Source organism: Manis pentadactyla, chromosome 11 (genome assembly GCF_030020395.1).
Source record: "Manis pentadactyla isolate mManPen7 chromosome 11, mManPen7.hap1, whole genome shotgun sequence".
Lineage (NCBI taxonomy): Eukaryota > Metazoa > Chordata > Mammalia > Pholidota > Manidae > Manis > Manis pentadactyla.
In genome coordinates this window covers 27,336,832-27,359,146 of record NC_080029.1, presented here as the reverse complement: position 1 = coordinate 27,359,146, position 22,315 = coordinate 27,336,832, and the positions used below count along the sequence as shown (strand labels likewise).

The 22,315-nt window shown below is 37.0% G+C and overlaps 2 protein-coding genes across 9 annotated transcripts in view; one reads left to right on the top strand and one right to left on the bottom strand.

The window, feature by feature from the left end:
- The window catches only part of AREL1 (apoptosis resistant E3 ubiquitin protein ligase 1), a 61,444-nt gene extending 59,763 nt beyond the window's left edge, over positions 1-1,681 (bottom strand). For 4 of the 6 annotated variants that reach the window (XM_036913181.2, XM_036913183.2, XM_036913184.2 and 1 more), the window contains exon 1: positions 1,529-1,681. The gene's annotated coding sequence lies outside the window, so the exon portion shown is untranslated. The remainder of the gene's footprint in view (positions 1-1,528) is intronic. The other 2 variants (XM_036913182.2, XM_036913186.2) reach the window with 2 other exon arrangements.
- Positions 1,682-1,728: 47 nt separating this feature from the next.
- Positions 1,729-20,626, top strand: FCF1 (FCF1 rRNA-processing protein). 3 transcript variants are annotated; one of them, XM_036913187.2, is made up of 9 exons: positions 1,729-1,797; positions 2,088-2,155; positions 3,408-3,479; positions 4,063-4,211; positions 14,150-14,222; positions 17,949-18,036; positions 18,484-18,569; positions 19,368-19,462; positions 20,499-20,626. In XM_036913187.2, exons 1-9 carry the CDS (start codon positions 1,795-1,797, stop codon positions 20,552-20,554), a joined length of 690 nt encoding a protein of 229 aa, XP_036769082.1. In that variant the 5' UTR covers positions 1,729-1,794; the 3' UTR covers positions 20,555-20,626. The 3 variants fall into 3 exon arrangements, with proteins under 3 accessions (XP_036769082.1, XP_036769084.1, XP_036769083.1); XM_036913189.2 differs by lacking the exon at positions 18,484-18,569; XM_036913188.2 differs by lacking the exons at positions 1,729-1,797; positions 2,088-2,155 and adding an exon at positions 2,185-2,436.
- The last annotated feature ends 1,689 nt before the right edge of the window (positions 20,627-22,315 follow it).

Below are 22,315 nucleotides of genomic sequence, written 5' to 3'. Positions count from 1 at the left end.
GAGAAAGAAGCAACAGGAAGACTGTGCCTGTACTCAAAATCAACTCAAGAAACCCCTTGTGATCTTTTCAAGAACTGAAAACTTCACAGGGTTCTTGAGGTTATCAACACATTCAAGTTCCAAAGCAGACCAACCATATTACCATACAACTGGCATAAAATTCAAGCACCACTACTCTATGTTGGAAGACAAACAATGATAATAACAAAAACCACTTTAACAGGGATCACTTGTGTCCACTGTTCTAAGGACTTCATTTCTTCACTTGGTCCTGATAACATCCCTGTAAGACAAGTACTGTTACAATTATCTTCATTTCACAGATGAAGAAACTGATGCAGATTAACTCACCCAATGTCATGCAGCTAGTAAGAGGCAGAGCAGGAATTAACCCCAATATGTTGTTTCATTGAAAGGGTTATGCAATGGTCAGCTTTTTCTTTTTTAAACCTAATAATCTTTTTGGATTTCAAATACTAGAGTAGTTTTGTGCAATAAGAAAAGTACAAGCTTTGTAATCAAAAACAGCCCTAAACAAACCCCTGAATGAAGTCTGAGCCTTATTTAGCTTCCTACATGTAAAACGAGGGCTCTTAAGTTACTGTGAATATCAAAAGTAAAATAAAGTGCCAAGTACACCACACAAGAAGGGTTCTTAACCTAAAGTTCACAGACATGTAGAAGATCCACAAATAGGTTTCAGTGTCCCGAGTCACACAGATTGTATTACAAGTGTAGTATGTGTACCCATTTTTAAAGAATCGTCCCTGGATTTCCAGACTTTTAAGTGGCATGTGATCTCCAAAACGTTAAGAACCACTGGAGCACATAACAGATACTCATAAAAATGGAAGCACTCTTTCCCTTCTATTTCTCAAAAACTTTCCCTTTTCCATTAAGAATGGCTTCACAATAAATATCAATTATTTCCCACCATTTTTCTGACTTAGTAACTATTAGTATATGCAAGCTTAAGCCCCAGTTACCTAAAGGTAGTCTAAAGAAGGCCCTCAAACGCTGCTTCACGAAGACGAATGCACTGGTATTTTTTTAAAATTAAGGTATCACTAATATACAATCTTATGAAAGTTTCACATGCGCAACATTGTGGTTTCAACATTCACCCATATATCAAGTCGTCTCCCCCCAACACACACTGTAGTCACTATCAGCATAGTAAGACGCTATAGTCATTACTTGTCTTCTCCGTGCTGTACTGCCTTCCCCGTGACGTACCTATATTGCGAGGAATGCACGGTATTTATTTACTCGAGGAGAATCGGGAGAATCGTCCACCTAGCTGCATGAAGCACGCTGCTGACTAGGAGAACCAACTAGGAACCAGAGCCTCCGAGTTGCACCGTAGAGCCCCGACACACCAGCGCTGAGAGATGAAGACAACGGGGTACCTCAAACTACCAGGCCACTCAGACCTCCGACCCCTCTTGTCCTCCCTCTTGCTGGAGCTCTGGTGCCTGCAGGTCCTCTAGGCACTGCCCTGGGTTGGAGGGGCAGAGAGAAACGATACCTGAGCTGAGGGGGTGCAGCGCGGCGAAGTCACAGCTCTGTTGTTCCGGAAGGCTGCGGCACCACCGGGCAGAAGACCGGCCCTCGATCTTCCTCGCAAGAGACCCCGGGGCAGAACCCGTCTAAAACTAGAAAACGGCTCTGAGCCTCTCCGTTTCCCGAATCGACTTCCGCTTCCGGGCTATCCTTTGCCGGAAGCGGTATGAAGATGACGCAAAAATTTGGCGTCGTTGAGGATTCCGGAAGAAACGAGAATACGGCGTGAACATGGTGAGAAAGGGGTTGGAGAAAGGACATTGTTAGACCACAATTTGGGCGGAGATTGAAGGAGTCAGTCTTTAGCCGAATTTCCGCCACATTCCTCTTGCTTATATTCTTTCTGGTCTTAGCTCTTGAACTGCTCCAAGCGGTGCCTGTTATCCCCTAGAAGTGGGGAGAGGGCGGGATTGGGGCAGAGAGGGTAAGAGTAATTGAGCGAAGAGGGGAAGGGAATGGACAAAAGAAGGAACTCAATATGCAATGTATTTCAACTATTTTAACTCTAAAATTTCCGTTTTAAGGGGAAGCAAAAGAAAGCAAGGAAGTATGCGACCATGAAGCGAATGCTTAGTCTCAGAGATCAGAGGCTGTGAGTGTCTGGAATCCACTGGGTTCATAGACTTCCCAGAGATAATAGGAGTCAACGAGGGGATAAGTAGTGCAAGTTTTTGTTGTTATTTTGTGTTTACTTTTAATTATTGTGTCTTGGATTTTATATAGCATGGGATAGAAGCCCAGTGTATAGTACTCTGCTGCTGAGCGATTACACTGGGGAGATAGAAATTAAATATTTGTTAAGTATTCACGTTCTGCCATTTTTATGTACTTTATGTGCCATATCACATTTAAGCCTCCTAACAGTTCTCTGAGGTAGGTAGAATTATCTTCATGTTCTTGCCATTTCATTACTACATTCCCCAGGAAAAAGTGTTTGTCTTATAATTATTGAAAAACAGTGAGGTCAGAGACCATGTGTGTCCTGTGTCTCCAGCGCCTGACATTCCAATATTTTTTAAAGAAAGAATGGGAAAACACCTAGGTGTCTCCATTTTATAAATTTTATAAGAATCCAGAACACTGGAGAAGAAGAGGGGAGTGATATTCCCTATTATAAGGAGAACCTAAATAGCTTCCCTGCTTCAGTGAAAAATGGTCAAAGTTATTAAATAAGGACTGGTTTTCGTGTTTTTAAGAGCCTCAGAACACTGTACACTAGGATTTGTGCATTTTATTGTATGTACTTCAATATGAAAAATTAAAAAAAAAAAATTGTCACTGCCCTAGAAAAGCCACAGAACAAAGGAATCAGAGTTAGGGTATTCTCAGCCCTTAGTATGTATTTATTATGTAATTTTTAGGAAACTTGCCCCATTAATAAGTTATTTCCACTTAAGGGTTAAATTTTGTTTGTGTATTGTTACATATTAGCCTTATGTAAGAGACCTAAGGGGGAACCCTTTAACCCCAGTGTTGAAGCATCTGAGTCTTCAGAATGTAAATGTCAGCCTATTTATACACTGCTTTGAGTTGGATTTTGATCCTGGTTGAGAGCTTCTAAGAAAGGTATGATAGTATAGCCCACATTTATTTACCAAATAACAATTTTAATGGATTATTAGCCAGAGATTTTTAATTTTGTCATATTTTACTGATTATTATTTCCATTCTACTTTCCAGTTATTTGTATAACTGCTCAAAAAGTGTATGCTGATATTAATATAAAGCAGTCAGAAAGTGGGATTTTCTCTATAGACCAAAAAAAAACTTTTAATTTTTAATGAAATTATAACTACTCTGGTTTTGTCTTCTCCCCTGCATTTATTTTGCTTTTCTTTTCCTAGTAAAGAGAAGGATCGATTAAAACCTAAAAAGAAAGAAAAGAAAGATCCCAGTGCACTCAAGGAAAGAGAAGTGTGAGTAATAAAAAATTTCAAGTTTTCCTTTAAAACTAGAAGAGACATTCTGAAACCATAGACCTCTTAGAAATTCAGGCTTCCCTGCTCTGATTTTCTATCATTTTTAAGTATGGCACAACTATGCTAAAGTGATATTGATGAACATATACCAGTTCAAATGTTTGAAGGTTTTTGGATTTCATGGAGCAGTGCAATTTCCCCTAAAATATCAGGTATTAAATCTCAGATTATTAATTTTTTTTCTTTGTCAAGAATCTTTCAAAAGAAGTAATCGCCATTGTTTAACACACCAGCATTTCATAAGAGAGAGAATGTATCACCAAAAATAGTAACATATTTTTAGAATAAAGATTCTCTTAAATGCATTTAACTTCATGAAACCTTATCACATTTTCTTGATTTTTTTTCTTTTTGCCCTAGATTGGTGATGAATATATTATCACAGAATTTACTAGGATTTATTCCCAATTAACAAAGAAAAAGGAGCTTAATCTATAGTAAACTGTTCCAAACTGTTTTTTGTGTTGATATTAAGTATCACTGTAGACATTACTTTGTGTTTTGTGTCTTTTTCCTTCAGCCCCCAACACCCTTCCTGCCTATTCTTCCAGTATAACACACAGCTGGGCCCACCTTACCACATCCTGGTTGATACCAACTTTATCAACTTTTCCATTAAAGCCAAACTGGACTTAGTGCAGTCAATGATGGACTGTCTGTATGCCAAGTGTGAGTACCGTACTTTTAATAATAGTCATACTTATCCAAATACATGAAAAGAGAGGAATAGAGTTATAGTTAACTGAATTGCTGGCCATTTAATTTGCTTACCATAGCAGTGAACATTTGCAGTGAATTAAAAAATATGCAAATTTGGGAATAATTAAACTTCCACAATTCAGAAAACACAGCATGCTTTGACTATCTTTATGGACATGAATTTTGAACATAGAAGGGGAGTTTTCTGTTTCAGAATTCTGGATTTTAAATTCTGTATAGTTGAAAATTTATATTTTTCAGCATATATATCTTTTAAGTTAAAGCAGAAACATCTTCATTCCACTCCAGTGTGGAAAAGCTAAATAAGACATTTGGCATTTATAATCATAGAACCCTAAGTGGTTATGGTTGGTGATTCCTAAGTTTATTCAGTTTCATATTACTTTTAACACAAAGAACCTGAGGTGTAGTTTACTTCCACTAGGTTTGCAGTTTACCATTAGTAGATTTCCCTTGTGTATTTGGTGTCCCCTCCAGATGATCTTCCCTCACTACCATGAGTAGGAAAAAAAATTCCTAATTGTGAGATCTGTTGCATTTTGTGATGGGTTTATTCATGTATTTTCCAGTCATCTAGTTAGCTATAAATGAAAATTAGACCTGTACTTTGGCATAGAGAATAAATAGGAATCGAAATAAAAAATGTGTTCCTCTTTCTTGAATCTTTAAAGAATGCTATATAATGAGCAACTTTTAGAGTGATGATAATGCAAATATGTTGATTTATTAAACCTAGGTAGGATGATGGGGTAAGGGCTTTGTGAAGGGTAAGAAAACTAAACTCTTTAATGCCTAAAATTAACAAATACAAAAAGTGACTCTAAGTTTAGTGTATCAAGATACCTAAAGGAAGGCCTTTATCTTCCTCTTGCCTTGAAGATGCCCCTTTGACCTTTTCATAGCTCCTGTTTCATTTCCACATGATATTCCAGCAAGGAAGGGGAATTACCTTCCCACCAGCTTTCTTTTCTGCCCATGAGTACGCTTCCCTGTTACTTTGCTTCTCTTTAGAGTGATCTTCCTGGACTCACTTCCTCGCTCCAAATGAAAAAGCTCTTGCTTGCTTCACTGTCACAAGGCTGTGAAAGTGATCCTCTGAAGGGGCATATTGCCCCCTGATTCCATGACTGTCTGATCGTACTGACTTCATACTCCATTTTACAAGTGCTTTTTCTTCTGGGCATTGTATTTTAGTTTAAAAGTTTTGTCTGCTTTCTGAAGTATTAATGTACTTGAAAATTAAATCTAGCATAAAAAAATGAAAATTCCGTATGATGCCTTTCTTCAAAGAGGGGCAGATTTTAAAATAATTTATAGTCTCTGTGGAATGGAAGTTATTTTCATTTTATTAATGACAGTGGATCATCATAAATTATATGTTTATATTGTGCTTTTTTAGAACAGCTTTGAGATAAAATTCAGTATATACTGTAAAATTCACTCATGTAAAATGTATGATTCAATGGCTTTTAGTGTATCGTAGTCAACTTTAGAACATTTTCATTACCCAAAAAGAAACTCTGAGCCCTCTAGCCAACATCACTCAACCCTTCCCATTTTCACCACCCCTAGGTAACCACCAGTTGCTTTCTGTCTCTATGGATTTGCCTATTCTGGACATTTCATTAAAACAGCATCATGATATTTAACATAATATTTTCAAGGGTGATTCATGTTAAAGCGTGTTAATAGTACATCATTTCTTTTTATTACCAGATAATATTCCATAATATGGATAGATCACGTTATTAATCCATTTCTCTGTGCTTTTTACATTGAAGAGTTAGCTTGAATGTTTTTCTGTTAGTATACATAGATATACTTCATTTTTTAAAGTTACACATAGTATTTCTAACATATAATTTTTAAAAAATATTACCCAAGTAAACATTTGGATTATTTCCAGTTTCTACCCTACTATAAACAAGGCTGTTGTGAATATCTTTGCGAATATGTCTGTGTATTAGGGGGGAGTTTTTCTTTAGAATGCATTTTATAGAAACTGTATTACAATATCAAGGATTATGTTTTGTTTTGTTTTTTTACCAGATACTGCAAAATGCCCTAACATAGTTACACGAATTTATATACTTACTAAACTAGTGTGAAAATACCTGTTTCCTCGGTACTAGGTATTTTCATCTGTTTAATCGCTGCCACTCTAATAAGTAGAAAATGAAGTTTTATTTCAGTTTATGTCTTTTCAATTAGGAGTGAGATTGAGCATCTTTATGATCATTGACCATTTGCATGTCTTCTGTGAACTGATTTGCAGCATGGTAGTTAAGAACCCAGTCTGGTGGTGGGGACTGGTAATAATGGGGGAAGCTAGTAATCACAGTGTTGCTCATGCAATTGTGTATTAGTGATACCAAAATAATAAATATATATATATATAAATTTTAAAAAAAGCAAACTTAAGAAAGAAAAGAACCCAGTCTGTAGCCTGATGGTCTCTGTCCAAATCTTGGCTTTGCCATTTGCTATCTAATTATTTCTTTGTGCCTCAGGTTCCTCATCTATAAAATGGGGATGATAACAGTAATAACAATACTACCTGATAGAAATTGTTATGTAAATTAAATGAGGTAATCCTTGTAAATTCTTATCATACTGTCTGACAAATAGCATATAATTCTAAATTATTATTAGAAGTCCTTTATGTATTAAGGACATTAGCCCTTTGACAAATGTGTAGAAATATTTTTCCCAGGTTATCATTTTACTTTAATATGACCTTTTGTTTGATAGTCAAACAAGTTTTATATTTTTATGTGGTCAAATAATACATTTTCTGGTTCATTTCATGGTTTCTTTTGGTTCACATATAAATTTTTTTCCATCTAGATTTTATTTTATTTTATGTTTTCTGTGTTGTCCTATCTATTCTTTTGTGGTATTTTCACATGTACTTAGGTATTCATTTTTCTAACTCCAGAAATGGATTGCTGGTACTTTTTTTTATTATTAAGATATCATTGATACACAATCTTATGAAGGTTTCATATAAGCAACATTGTGGTTACTCCATTTACCCCTACTATCAAGTCCCCCCCTCATACCCTTATTACTTTACTGTCCATCAGTGTAATAAGATGCTATAGAGTCACTACTTGTCTTCTCTGTGCTATACTGCCTTCCCCGTGCCACCCCTACATTATTTGTGCTAATTATAATACCCCTTAATCCCCTTCTCTTTCCCTTCCCTCCCGTCCTCCCCACCCCATTTCCCTTTGGTGACTGCTAGTCCCTTCTTGGGGTCTGTGAATCTGCTGCTGTCTTGTTCCTTCAGTTTTTTTCTTTGTTGTTATACTCCACAAATGAGTGAAATCATTTGGCACTTGTCTTTCTCTGCCTGGCTTATTTCACTGAGCATAATACCCTCTAGCTCCATCTATGTTGTTGCAAATGGTAGGATTTGTTTTCTTCTTATGGCTGAATAATATTCCATTGTGTATATGTACCACATCTTCTTTACGCATTCATCTACTGATGGACATTTATGTTGCTTCCATGTCTTGGCTATTGTAAATACTACTGTGACAAACATAGGGGTGTCTATGTCTTTTTGAATCTGTGATCTTCTTTTCTTTGGATAAATTCCTAGGAGTGGAATTCCTGGGTGAAATGGTATTTCTATTTTGAGATTTTTGAGGAACCTCCATACTGCTTTCCACAATGGTTGAACTGATTCACATTCCCACCAGCAGTGTAGAAGGGTTCCCCTTTCTCCGCATCCTCGCCAGCATTTGTTGTTCCTTGTCTTTTGGATATTGGCCATCCTAACTGGTGTGAGGTGATATCTCATTGTGATTTTAATTTGCATTTCCCTGATAATTAGCAATGTAGAGCATCTTTTCATGTGTCTGTTGGCCATCTGAGTTTCTTCTTGAATTTCTTCTTGAATGAAGGAGAATTGTCCCTTCATATCCTCTGTCTATTTTTTAAATCAGGTTATTTTCTTTTTGGGTGTTGAGGTATGTGAGTTCTTTATATATTTTGGATGTTAAGCCCTTATTGGATATACCGTTTACAAATATATTCTCCCATACTGTAGGATGCCTTTTTGTTCTTCTGATGGTGTCCTTTGCTGTACAGAAGGTTTTTAGCTTGATGTAGTCCCATTTGTTCATTTTTGCTTTTGTTTGCCTTGCTCAAAGAGCTGTGTTAAGAAAAAAGTTGCTCATCTTTATATTCAAGATATTTTTGTGTATGTTTTCTTCTAAGAGTTTTATGGTTTCATGACTTATATTCAGGTTTTTGATCCATTTGAATTTAACTTTTTGTGTATGAAGTTAGACAGTAATCCAGTTTTGTGCCAACACCAGTTGTTGAAGAGGCTGTCGTTTCCCTGTTGTATATCTATTGCTCCTTTATCATATATTAATTGGCCATATATGTGTGGGTTTTTGTCTGGACTCTCTGTTCTATTCCACTGGTCTATGGGTCTGTTCTTGTGCCAGTACCAAATTCTTTTGATTACTGTGGCTTTGTAGTAGAGCTTGAAGTTGGGGAGTGTAATCCTCCCAGCTTTATTCTTCCTTCTCAGGATTGCTTTGTCTATTCAGGCCTTTTTGTGGTTCCATATGAATTTCAGAACTATTTGTTCTAGTTTGTTGAAGAGTGCTGTTAGTATTTTGATTAGGGATTGCACTGAATCTGTAGATTCCTTTAGGCAAGTTGGCCATTTTGACAATATTAATTCTTCCTACCTAAGAGCATGGGATGTATTTCCATTTATTAGTGACCTCTTTAATTTCTCTCAAGAGTGTCTTGTAGTTTTCAGGGTATAGGTCTTTCACCTCCTTGGTTAGGTTTTTTCCTAGGTATTTTATTCTTTTTGATGCAATTGTGAATGGAATTGTTTTCCTGATTTCTCTTTCTGCTAGTTCATCGTTAGTGATAGGAATGCAACAGCTTTCTGTGTATTAATTTTGTATCCTGCCACTTTGCTGAATTCAGATATTAGAACTAGTAGTTTGGAGGGGGTTCTCTTTTTTTTTTTTTTTTTTTTGGTATCATTAATATACAATTCCATCAGCAACATTGTGGTTACTAGATTGCCCCCATTATCAAGTCCCCACCACATAAGCATTACAGTCACTGTCCATCAACTTAGTAAGATGCTATTCAAGTGGTTTCTTTAGGGTTTTTGTGTACAATATCATGTCATCTGCAAACAGGGACAGTTTGACTTCTTCCTTACCAATCTGGATGCCTTTTATTTCTTTGTGTTGTCTGATTGCCGTGGCTAGGACCTCCAGTACTGTGTTGAATATAAAAGTGGGGAGAGTGGGCTTTCTTGTCTTGTTCCCAATTTTTGAGGAAAAGCTTTCAGCTTTTCACTGTTAAGTATGATGTTGGCTGTCAGTTTGTCATATATGGCCTTTATTATGTTGAGGTACTTTCCCTCTATACCCATTCTGTTGAGAGTTTTTATCATGAATGGGTGTTGAATTTTGTCAAATGCTTTTTCAGCATCTGTGGAGATGATCATGTGGTTTTCGTCCTTCTTTTTGTTGATGTGGTGGATGATGATAGATTTTTGAATGTTGTACCATCCTTGCATCCCTGGGCTGAATCCCACTTGATTATGATGTATGATCCTCTTGATGTATTTTTGAATTCGGTTTGCTGATATTTTGCTGAGTATTTTTGCATCTATATTCATCAGAGATACTGGTCTGTAGTTTTCTTTTTTTGTGGTTTCTTTGCCTGGTTTTGGTATTAAAGTGATGCTGGCTTCATAGAATGAGTTTGGATGTATTCCCTCCTCTTCTTTTTTTTGGAAAACTTTAAGGAGAATGGGTATTATGTCTTCTTTAAATGTCTGATAAAATTCAGCAGTGAATCCGTCTTGCTCGGGGGTTTTGTTCTTGGGTAGTTTTTTGATTACCAATTCAATTTCATTGCTGGTAATTGGTCTGTATAGATTGTCTCTTTCTTTCTGGGTTAGTCTTGGAAGGTTGTGTTTTTCTAGAAAGTTGTCCATTTCTTCTAGGTTATCCAGTTTGTCACCATGCAATTTTTCATAGTACTCTCTAATAATTATTTTTATTTCTGTGGTGATATTTCATTCTCATTTCTGATTCTCTTTATGTGTATAGATTCTCTTTTTTTCTTAATAAGTCTGGCTAGGCGTTTATCTATTTTGTTTATTTTCTCAACGTACCAGCTCTTGGTTTTATTAACTTTTTCTAGTTTTTTCTTCGCAATTTTATTCTCTGATCTTTATTATGTCCCTCCTTCTGCTGACTTCGGGCCTCATTTGTTCTTCTTTTTCCAATTTCAATAATTGTGAATTTAGACTATTCATTTGGGATTGTTCTTCCTTCTTTAAATAGGCCTGGACTGCTATATACTTTCCTCTTAGAACTGCCTTCACTGTGTCCCACAGAAGATGGGGCGTTGTGCTGTTGTTTTCATTTATCTCCATATATTGCTTGATCTCTGTTTTAATTTGGTCATTGATTCATTGATTATTTAGGAGCATGTTGTTAAGGCTCCATGTGTTTGTGAGTCTTTTTGTTTTCTTTATACAATTTATTTCTAGTTTTATGCCTTTGTGATCTGAGAAGTTTTTTGGTACAATTTCAATTTTTTAAAAATTTGCTGAGGTTCTTTTTGTGGCCTAGTATGTGGTCTATTCTGGAAAATGTTCCATGTGTATTTGAGAAGGATGTGTATCCTGCTCCTTTTGTGTGCAGTGTTCTGTAGATGTCTATAAGATCCATCTGTTCTAATGTGTTGTTCAGTGCCTCTGGGTTCTTACTTATTTTCTGTCCGGTTGATTTGTCCTTTGGCGTGAGTGGTATGTTGAAGACTCTTAATGCATTGCATTCTATTTCCCCCTTTAATTCTGTTAGTATTTGTTTTATTTATGTAGGTGCTCCTGTGTTGGGTACATAGATATTTATAATGTTTATGCCCTCTTGTTGGACTGACCCCTTTATCATTATGTAATGTTCTTCTTTGTCTCTTGTTACTTTCTTTGTTTTGAAGTCTATTTGTCTGATACAAGTACTGCTACTCCTGCTTTACTTTCTGTATTATTTGCATGAAATATCTTTTTCCATCCCTTCACTTTTAGTCTGTGCATGTCTTTGGGTTTGAAGTGAGTCTCTTGTAGGCAGCATATAGCTGGTCTTGCTTTTTTATCCATTCTGTAACTCTTTGTCTTTTGATTGGTGCATTCAGTCCACTATGTTTAGGGTGATTATCGATAGATATGTACTTATTACCATTGCAGACTTTGGAATCATGGTTACCAAAGCTTCAAGGGCAGCTTCTTTAGTATCTAACATTCTAACTTAACTCACTTATTACACTATTATAAACATAGTCTGATGATTCTTTTTTCTCTCTCCCTTCTTTTTCTTCCTCCTCCACTCTTTGTATGTTAGGTGTCATATTGTGCACTCTTTGTGTATTCCTTGACTGATTTTGTGGGTAGCTGATTTAATTTTGCATTTGCTTAGTAATTAATTGGTCTACTTCCTTTGCTGTGGTTTTATTTTCTCTGGTGACAGCTATTTAACCTTAGGCATACTTCCATCTAGAGCAGTCCCTTTAAAATATACTGTAGAGATGTTTTTGGGGAGGTAAATTCCCTGAACTTTTGCTTATCTGGGAATCGTTTAGTCCTTTCAAATTTAAATGATAATCTTGCTGGACAGAGTACTCTTGGTTTGAGACCTTTCTGTTTCACTGCATTGAATATATCATGCCACTCCCTTCTGGCCTGTAAGGTTGCTGCTGAGAAAGCTGATGAAAGCCTGATGGGTTTTCCTTTGTAGGTAATCTTTTTTTTCCTTCTGGCTTCTTTTAATACTCTGTCCTTGTCCTTGATCTTTGCCATTATAGTCTTTATATGTCTCATTGTCTTTCTTGGATCTCTTATGTTGGGAGATCTGTGCACTTCCATGGCGTGAGAGACTATTTCCTTCCCCAGATTGGGGAAGTTTTCAGCAATTATTTCTTCAGAGACACTTTCTATCCCTTTTTCTCTCTCTTCTTCTGCTAGCCCTATAGTGTGAAATTTGTTCCGTTTGGTTGATCAGGGAGTTGTCTTCTTATTCTTTTGTTCCTAGAGATTAATTTTTCTCTTTGTGCCTCAGCTTCTTTATATTCTTCTTCTCTAATTTCTATTCCATTTACCATCTCTCTCTCTTCTAGTCTGCTCTTAAATTCCTCCATTGTATGTTTCATTTCAGATACTGTATTTTTCAAAGTGTCTGTCTCTCTCTCAAATTTGTTCCTTAGATCTTGAATATTTTTCTGTTGCTCCATTAGCATGTTTATGATTTTTATTTTGAAATCTTTTTCAGGATGATAGGTGATTTCAGTTTCATTGAGCCCTCTTTCTGGTGTTTGAGGGATTTTGGATCGAACCAGGTTCTTCTTACTTCTCATAATCCTACTGGGTAATGTGGAACACTAGCTTTGTATAGGCGGCACCCTCTAGTACCCAGAAGCTCTGCTCTTCAGAGCTGCCTAGCATCTGGACCAGTTGCGGGGGTTGCAGACAAGTGGTGCTGGTGCGTGCCAGGAGGCAAGAGCTCCTTCCTGCTTGCCAGCCACAGTGCCTACCTCCACTGTCAGGGCCAGTGAGCCATGCACGCAGGAAGAAGCTTCTGTGATATGACCCTGTATAGCTGTTGTAGGCAGGTCTGCCTTCCAGCTGGCCTGGAGCTGTGGTGAGGGTCACAGTCAAGCCATGCCACTGCCTACAGAGAATAAAGAGTTCCTTCCTGCTTCCTGGTCCAGTGCCTGCCTCCACTGCCAGGGCCAGTGTGCCGAGTGCACAGGGAGCAGCCTCTTGTTAAGCTCCTAAAGCTGCGGTAGGTGGGGCTGCCCTCTGGCTGGCCTGGCACAATGGAAGGAGCAGCATGTTTGTGTGCAGGTGTGGGCCAGGAGGAAGGAGCGACAGGCTGAGTATCATGGTGGGGCGCCTCAGGGCTGCGTTGCCAGCCAGCGGGATGGAGCACCTGAAGCTCCTGAAAGTTCCCAACCTGCTTGGGCTGAGTGTGCTGGGATGATTTTTGTCCACCTGTCCCTTCTGAGCAGCAACCTCTGTGTAATCCTTGCCCCTTTAACAGCCCTCTCACTGTTGGGAAGTCTTTCAACGTGCCCACCTTTCTTTGTCCCAGAGTCCCTGGTTGTGGCAACCTGTTCTCCATAGTGGCTGGAATCTCACTCTCCAAGTATTCTGCCTGACTTTGCTTTCCAATCCCTCTAATCTCCAGAGCACCATACAATGTGGGTTTGTGCTCCTGGAATAGATCTCCAGGGCTGGGTATTTAGTTGTCCCAGGCTTCTATTCCCTCTCCGCTCTGTTTCTCTTCCTCCCACAGGTGAGCTGTGGTGGGGGAAGGGCTCGGTTCCCAATGGATCATAGCTTTGGTACTTTACCCTTTTCCATGAAGTCTGGTTTTTTCATTTCCTCCCAGATGTAGGCCAGCTATTGCAATCTTCTTTCTGGTCACTGTTTTACAATTAGTTGTAATTGCTGTATTTTCATATTATATGTGGTTTTGGGAAGAGGTTTCTGCCTCACTTCTTATGCCACCATCTTTCAACACACTCTCTAGATTTTATTTTAGTATATAAAGAATGGCAGGGATCTAGCTTATATTTTTTTCCCAGATATGTTTATAACAGATAACTTTACAGAATCTGTGGTATAGGGTTGGACCCTTCTAGATTTGTTTATCGATAGGGATTTTATTTTCCTCTACTTCTTACTATTCATTTCAGTGTGCTTATTCTCCTGTCATTCCAGAGTCTTATGGGTCTTTTAAAGACTCTACATAGGATAGAATTCAGAGAGAATAAAGTCAGTTTCTTCACAGATTTTGTTACTAATGTGTATTTTTTTCTCCTGGCAGGTATCCCTTGTATAACTGACTGTGTAATGGCTGAAATTGAGAAACTGGGACAAAAGTATCGAGTGGCTCTAAGGTAGGAAGGAGCTGGTTTGTTCTAGATTGGTATACTAAAGATTCTTTTGACCTTCCTTCATCTGTTGCTATCCAAAGATTTCTTGGATGATTAGCTTAAATGAATCATGTAAAACTAGTTTACTATATGATTAAGAAAGCAAAGTTTTGAAGGTTAGAGATTTTTAAGCTGGATCTTATTTATTTATTTATTTATTTACTTATTTTGAGAGGGCAGTTCTCATATTTATTGATCAAATGGTTGTTAACAGTTAACCACAATAAAATTCTGTACAGGGGACTCAATGCACAATCATTAATCAACCCCAAGCCTAATTCTCATCAGTCTCCGATCTTCTGAAGCACAATGAACAAGTTCAAATTCTTACATAGTGAATAAGTTCTTACATGGTGAACAGTACAAGGGCAGTCATCACAGAAACTTTCGGTTTTGATCACGCATTATGAACTATAAACAATCAGGTCAGATATGAATATTCATTTGATTTTTATACTTGATTTATATGTGAATCCCACATTTCTCCCTTATTATTACTATTATTATTATTATTTTTTTAAATAAAATGCTGAAGTGGTAGGTAGATGCAAGATAAAGGTAGAAAACATAGTTTAGTGCTGTAAGAAGGCAAATGTAGATGATCAGGTGTGTGCCTATAGGCTAAGTATTAATCCAAGCTAGACAAGGGCAACAAAACATCCACGGATACAGAAGATTTCTCTCAAAATGGGGGGTGAGGTCTAAGCCTCACCTCTGTTGATCCCCAATTTCTCACCTGATGGCCCCCCCTGCGACTGTGCCTGTCTTAGGTTGTTCCTCCCTTGAGGAATCTTACCCATCTCTGGCTAACCAGTCATCTTCCGGGGCCATACAGGGAAATGTAAAGTTGGTAAGTGAGAGAGAAGCCATATTGTTTGAAAAGGTTAGCTTTTTACTTCTTTGCAGATTTATGCCCTGTGGGTTTTATGCCCAAGCTGGATCTTTTTTAACTAAGTTACTTAATCATTAGTCCTGTGGGCCTCCTTTCAACTTCCCCTATATTTTCAATTAGAAAGTGTCTTTCTATTAGTTTGTTATCTAGATATCTCCTCCAGAATCTCATACTTAAAAGAGTCATATTCTAAGTTTCTAGTTTACTCTAGAAAGTACCCTTGAGTTTAGAGACATGGTCCCACAACTGTGGTCTGTGGACACCTAGGAATCTGAGAGACTTTTGCAGGGAGTTTGCAAAATTACTTTCATAATAATACCAAGACATTGCTTTTGTCACTGTGTTGACATTTGTATTAATGGCAGAAATGCTGGTACTTTTGTACAAATCAAGGCAGTGTGCCCAAATAATGCTAGGAGTTGTTCTTTTCTTCATTGCCACCCAGTGGCAGTTAAAAAAATAAGCCAGTCACTTAAGATTATCCTTGATGAAGAGTAAAATTTATTAACTTTGTTAAATCTCAACCCTGGAGTATACACATCAGCATTCCTTGTGATGAAATGTGAGGTACAAATAAAGCGCTTTGCTGCATTGCAAAGATTGAACATTATCTGAAAAGCATTTGTGTGCTTGTTTGAGTTGTGAGCTGAACCAGCTGCTTTTTCATGGAATATTGTTTTTATGTGAAGAACAACTGACAAGCACTGATTTTTCAGGCTTTGGTATTTGGCAGGTACTTTTTCAAAAATAATTAGTGCGGTGAACGTGTCACATCAAGGAAAATGACTTGCTGTGTTAATTACCAATGATAAAATTTGAGTTTTTAAGTGAAGAGTTTTAGGAAATTATGAGCTTACCACATTCCCAATACTAAAGACCTTTCTGTTAAGAAACGAGTGACGATATTAATGAGTATTTTTTTATATTATATAATGAAATGTGTCAATATTTGGAAGATGTATGTAATTCAGTGAATCAGCATTTTCCAAATGGTCAATGCATGATACTGCAAAATTATGCATGGGAGAAAGACCCATTCAGAATGCAAGATATACCTGTGTGTGTGTGTATGATAAAGAGACTTTTACAGAGGTATAATTTATATCCTATTAAACTCACCAAGTTTAATTGTATAATTTGATGGGTTTGGCAAAGGTCCACAGTTATGAAATGAAATAAGACATCTTCATTACTCCAGAAATGTGATTCCATTTATATGAATATCTAGAAAAGGCAAACTATAGTAATAGAATACATATCAATGATTTCCTGGAGCTGAGGATGGGAAGAAGGGATTAACTACATTACATGATTGCATGTAGCAAAGTTTGAGTATTGTGTCAAAGGAACTTTTTCCACTTTTAATAGGTGTGTGTGTGTGTGTGTATATGTGCTTACTATGTGCTAGGTAAAATGTATGTTTCATACTGTGGGTTCTAGTAAAAAAGAAAGGACTTGACATAGAGAGGCTCACATACACATACTGGAAGCAAGTATTGGAATTTTCTTATGTATATAGTAGCAAAAATTGCAGACAGCCAAAAGATCCACTAAGAAGATAATGAATAAACTGTGGGGTATTCATGAATGAAATACTGTATGGGCATGAAAAATGAGTGAAGTAGAGTTATGATTCAATATTGATAAATCTCAAAAGCAGTGTAAAACAAAAAATGAGCATATTTATCTAAAGTTTAATGGCATGCAAATTAATACTGCATTGTTTACAGGTAATATGTAATTTTACATATGTAGTAAAAATGTGTACAGGACTGAGAAATACCAAATTTAGAAAAATAGTTACTTTGAGGGAGGTAAAATGGACTGAAGGGGAGCTTCATTTTTATTTATAATGTGTCATCTCTTTAACTAGATGTGAGGTACAAAGTATTCATCATTCCTTTTACTTTTTTGCATACTTAAAATACTTCAAATAAAAAGGGGGGGAAGAGGCAATTGTTTAAAAATAATAATAAAAATAAAGAACAGAAGGGAAGAAAATAGAGGCACCAAGTGGAAGCACCAGGTTTAGCTGTGAAGAGAAGCAGAGAAATGGGATGAAAACTGAAGGAGGAAGTATAAGTAAAAAGAAGGAATTTTTTTTTTAAGGTGGGGAAGATCCTATAACATGTTGGTATGTTTCTAGGAAAGAGCCAGTAGGAAAGAGGAGATTGATGATGTCAGAAGTGAAAGGGATAACCAAAAGAACACAGGCCTAGACTGGTACCTACCTAGCTTCTCAGCAGCCAGTCCATCTGCTTCTGGTGTATCCTCCTCACCATGGTCTGCTCTCTTTCTAAGACAAAAAAGCTTTGCTCATGTCGCTCTGTCACTGAGCAATCTTAAATGGCTCCCTATCACCTGTGTCACGGAGCCCAAACTTAACAGCCTGACATTGGAGACTTCCAAGTCCTCTTCCGCCATCCTTTCCAGCCCTGTTTCTCGGTCCTCTGCACGAATGCTCTTCCCTGAGCACCACAGAATTTTACAGAATTTAGAGATCCTTAACATGTAGAGAACCCTGTTTGGGATGTGCCTGCCTTCACTTTGCTTGGAGCATTTTTATCTCCATTTTATTTCATCAATCATTTAGAAATAATTTGTCACCAGCTGTCAGTCAGTACACTTTAATTCCCTTCTCTATCCGTTGTCTTTCTGATTAGAAGATAACCTTCAGGAGGAGGAGAGTGCCTTAAAATCTCCACATAGATCATGTTACTCTTACTTTACTGATTGAGGCTCAGAAAATTACCCAGTTGCCTAAATGTTTTCATTAATACACTTTTGCAACCCTGCAGAATCGCCAAAGACCCAAGATTTGAACGTTTACCTTGCACGCACAAAGGAACCTATGCAGATGACTGCTTAGTACAGAGAGTGACTCAGGTATCATCAGTTTCTGAATATTTACTTTATGCTTAAAAAAAGAAGGTGAACTATTTATCATCTGAATGTTCATGGTCAGTAAAGTATCTGAATATAAATGGTAAAAAAATTTTATTTTTTTGTATGGAAATACATGTAATATTTTTGTATGGAAATTTTTCATAGGAAGCATAGGTATCCTCATTTACTTGAGCAAGTGGATTGGAAATGTATACTCTAACCATAATGGAAAGATAACAGGCATGGGAAGGAGAAGGAGACATGGGTTTAAAAATCTCAGCACCTGCCTTTATTGGAGATGTGCTTGGAACACTTACTGATATTTTATTCCACAGATCTTCTCTATAAAATGGTTAAAAGTGAGTGAATATAAATGTAGTAATAGATCAGATTCCACCTTTCCTGTGAACCTAAATATGGTTCCATTTGCATTTACTCTCCATGCAGGAATTTGGTTCCTCTCCACCATGCCTACTTGTAGCCCAGAAGTATTTCTCAGTTACAGTCAAGTCTTTCAGGGGGCTGTCTCACAGGTATCCTGGAATAAGTAGGTTTTTGATTCTTCCTTTCTGGCTTCCTTATCAAGCACCACACGAACTTCTGCTACTGATTGCTCTGACAAGAGCCTCTTTACCAAGGATACTCATCTTCTGGTGACCACACTGCTATCCCTTCAGGCACTCCATCGCATTGGTGGGGCTGGCGTTTTCCTTAGTGTCCTGCAGGACAGCTGACACCACGCTGCAATTCTCTAAAACTCAAAAGGAGATTTTGGTATGATGGAAGTAAAGTATGGCACAAAAGGTTCCCAACTGGTAGCCAAATGTTACTGCTTTCAGAGCTGCTAGGCTCAGCCTGTCCTGGAAATCTTTACTGGGTTTGTGGCAGGAGGTAGCGTATCTTCATCAGTAGGAGGCCTCAGAGTAGGCCCAATCTCTGAGACCCCAGGAAAAGCAAAAGCGGCATCCTCCAAATTAAGGCAATTCAGAAAGTCCCTCAGGGTGTTTTCCCAGAACCAAGGAACTGTCTGCCTCAAATGTGAAAGTCCTTTCCACTTAGGAGATAGAAAAACAATTTGCAGCTTTTAGTTTTTCTCTCTTCTCCCTCTCAAGATTCTTCAAGCTACATTCAGGCCAGGTAGTTTGTTATATATTTTATAAATATTAGCTCCTAGATCACAGTAGCTACTGAACAAATTGTTACAGCCCTTCCTTTGTTATTTACTGTGAAAATTAATAATTCTTCACACTAGCCAGTGGTTGTCCCATTATCCAGTATCGCTAAATAGACAGTGAGCTCTATGTGAATGCTCAATTAATGTCTCTTAACAGCACAAGTGTTACATTGTGGCCACGGTTGACCGAGACCTTAAGCGAAGAATCCGGAAGATCCCTGGAGTTCCCATCATGTACATATCTAACCATAGGTGAGAACTTTCTCTTGGGGAATAATCATAAGTACAGTTAACTTTTGAATAATGTGTGGGTTTGAACTGCATGGGTCCACACATATGCCAATTTTTTTCAAATAAATATACTGGAAGGTTTTTTTTTTTTTGGACATTTGCAACAATTTGAAAACATTTTCTTTTCTCTAGCCTATTTATTGTAAGAATACAGTATATAATACATATATAAAATATGTGTTAATCAACTGTTTATGTTATTGGTAAGGCTTCTAGTACTCAACAATAGGCAATTAGTTGTGTTTTGGGGGAGTTCAAAGTTACTTGCAGATTTTTGACTATGTGGGGAGGTTAGGTCCCCTTCCCCCACATTGTTCAAGGGCCAACTGTATATAATTGATAACAATTAAAAATGAAGTTAGGTTATAGAAGATTTGACAAAAATTGTTGTATCAAATGTTTACATAGTCAGATTTGAAGAAATGATACAAAGTAACAAAAACAAAGGCAAAAGATAAAGCTAGGATTTAGGAATGAAGCAGACGTTCATATTGTTACAATTATATAAGAAATAGATGTGTTGCTTTAAATTCAAAGCACTAATTTAAATCAGGTTAATATTTTTGACCAGAAATACCTTTTTTTTGAAAACCTTATTGCATGTGATTAACACTCATCCAGGCAACTACGTGCTTATAAAAATCCAAAGCTGCTCTTTATCTTTCTTGGATGTTCTCATGTCAGTGCTGACTGTTACATCCAGCTTTTCAGTCTGCAGAGAACACAATAATAGTGGAAAGAAGATGGGTGGCTGAGGTAGGCTTACCTGCACTTAGTGCCTGGCACCCCCTCTTGTTACCTTTCTGATTTCAAAGAATAAAGAGATTAAAGTCAGCATTTTGCTGTAAGTCATTCATTATAATATCCCTGTAAAGTGTTGCCAATGAAAAAAGGATTCACAGTTGGGGTGAGAATGTTGCAATTAGTAAAAGATGGGTTTTTGGGTGGCTTTGGGACCCACCTTTTTTTTACCAATTTAATTTTTTGTCCTGATCAGGTACAACATTGAGCGAATGCCAGATGATTATGGAGCCCCTCGGTTCTAATTCTTAAAAAACAAAGTTCCTCTGCCTTCCTTCAACCAACTTTCTCTGCTACCAGTTCATTAAACGTGATGTACCATGAGTTATTCCACTCACCCATTTGTTCTGTTACAAGCTGAGTATGCTTAAATATACTCACTTTTTGATATTGTGAAAATGACATTTTTATCATTTTAAAGTTTGTTGCATCTTTTTATAAATCAAATGATTGCTCATATAATTTGATGGTTATTGCTTTATGTAGATTTACTCAGCAAATACTTATGAAGGTTACACTGGGTACTTAACAAGATATAGTTCTGCCCTTAAGGTACTCATATTATGGTGGGAAAGAGAAATGTATAGATGAATACTATAAAATAATAATGCTAGGATAAAAGTATGAGGGAGTGGACACATAGGAGGAAAGAATGATTTGTTTCTCTTTAGTTAGGATGGGGAAGGAAGAAAGGCTAGAGGTAGTAATGTTTGAGTAATCTTTACAAATGAGTAGATGCTTGCCCAGTAAATGAGGTAAGAAAATGAAGCATAGGAAGCATATGAACAAAAGCATGGAGACATGGAATTAATGTGCGCAACCTGTTCAGACAACTGCCAGAAGGTTTTTATAACTAGAACATGGGGGGAAGGGGTCTGTACCCTCATGTAAAACTCCAGAGGTAGGAGTTGGAGCACGGGGTGACTTATATAACATACTAGAGGGTTCAGACTTAAACCTGTGCTCCAGAGGGAGTTACTAAAATTCTGATTAGGATGGATGATGCAGTCAGATTAGATATCTTAAATAATCACAAGGTAGTATGAAAATTGACAGATAATTGGACCAGTAGAAAATCCATAGACAGAACTATATATTTATGTCAATTTGGTATATTATAAAGGTGGTATTTCAAAGCTGTGGGAGAAGGAGATTGTATTAGAAGGCCAGGTAGTGTGGAGATATCATTTGCTAGGGTGAGAATCCTGTGTCCACCAGTTAGTATCTGTATTGAGAAAACCACATAACCATTTGGTGCCTTCCTTGCTTCCTATTTAAAATGTTTAGTTGAATCCTCAAAACAACTCTAATAGATGGGGTTATTAAATTGAATAGTAGCTGACACAAGTAAGTGTTGGTCATTAAATATTAATGGTTATCAACATAATAGCAAGTTCACTATCTGTTTGAAAAATTTAGATTCCTACTTCATAGCCTTCATGGGAATGTATTTCAAATGGATCAAAGATCTAAACTTGTTTTTTAACTTATGAAAGTATTATGAAAAACACATAAAAAAATTATATAACCTTTGAGTAGACTTCTTCACTCCCACCTTCACCGAATTCACCCTTTGGGTAGAATTCTTAAATAAGGTGAAAACTGTAAAAGCCCTAAAAGGAAAGATTGATAAATGTGACTATATTAAAAATTACAGATTTCTGGGCAAAGCAACCTCCCAAAAAATTAATACAAGTGACTGATTTGTATCATTAAAAATTAATAATAAAATATTAAAAACAAAAAATTATTAAAATTAGAAGATTTTCTAATATATATTACAGGGGTGTGAGGAAATGGGTAGTCCTGTAATGCTGACAGGAGTGCAAATAGGTATAACCATTTTAGACAGCAGTTTGGCAGGATCTGTTAAAATAAAAATTGAAGATACTCTGTGAGCCCAATTCTATTTTTGGTTATTAATAGTATCATAGAGGTGATTTCCTTTAAAACATATGATCAGTGTGAGAAAAATGCATAAATGTAATATAAATGTATACAGAATCATTCACA

Excerpts from the sequence above, each read along its gene's own strand:
- FCF1 (XM_036913187.2), top strand. Across the intron at positions 2,156-3,407 it reads AGTCTCAGAGATCAGAGGCT|TAAAGAGAAGGATCGATTAA; the intron begins GTGAGTGTCTGG and ends TTCTTTTCCTAG. Across the intron at positions 19,463-20,498 it reads ATGTACATATCTAACCATAG|GTACAACATTGAGCGAATGC; the intron begins GTGAGAACTTTC and ends TGTCCTGATCAG.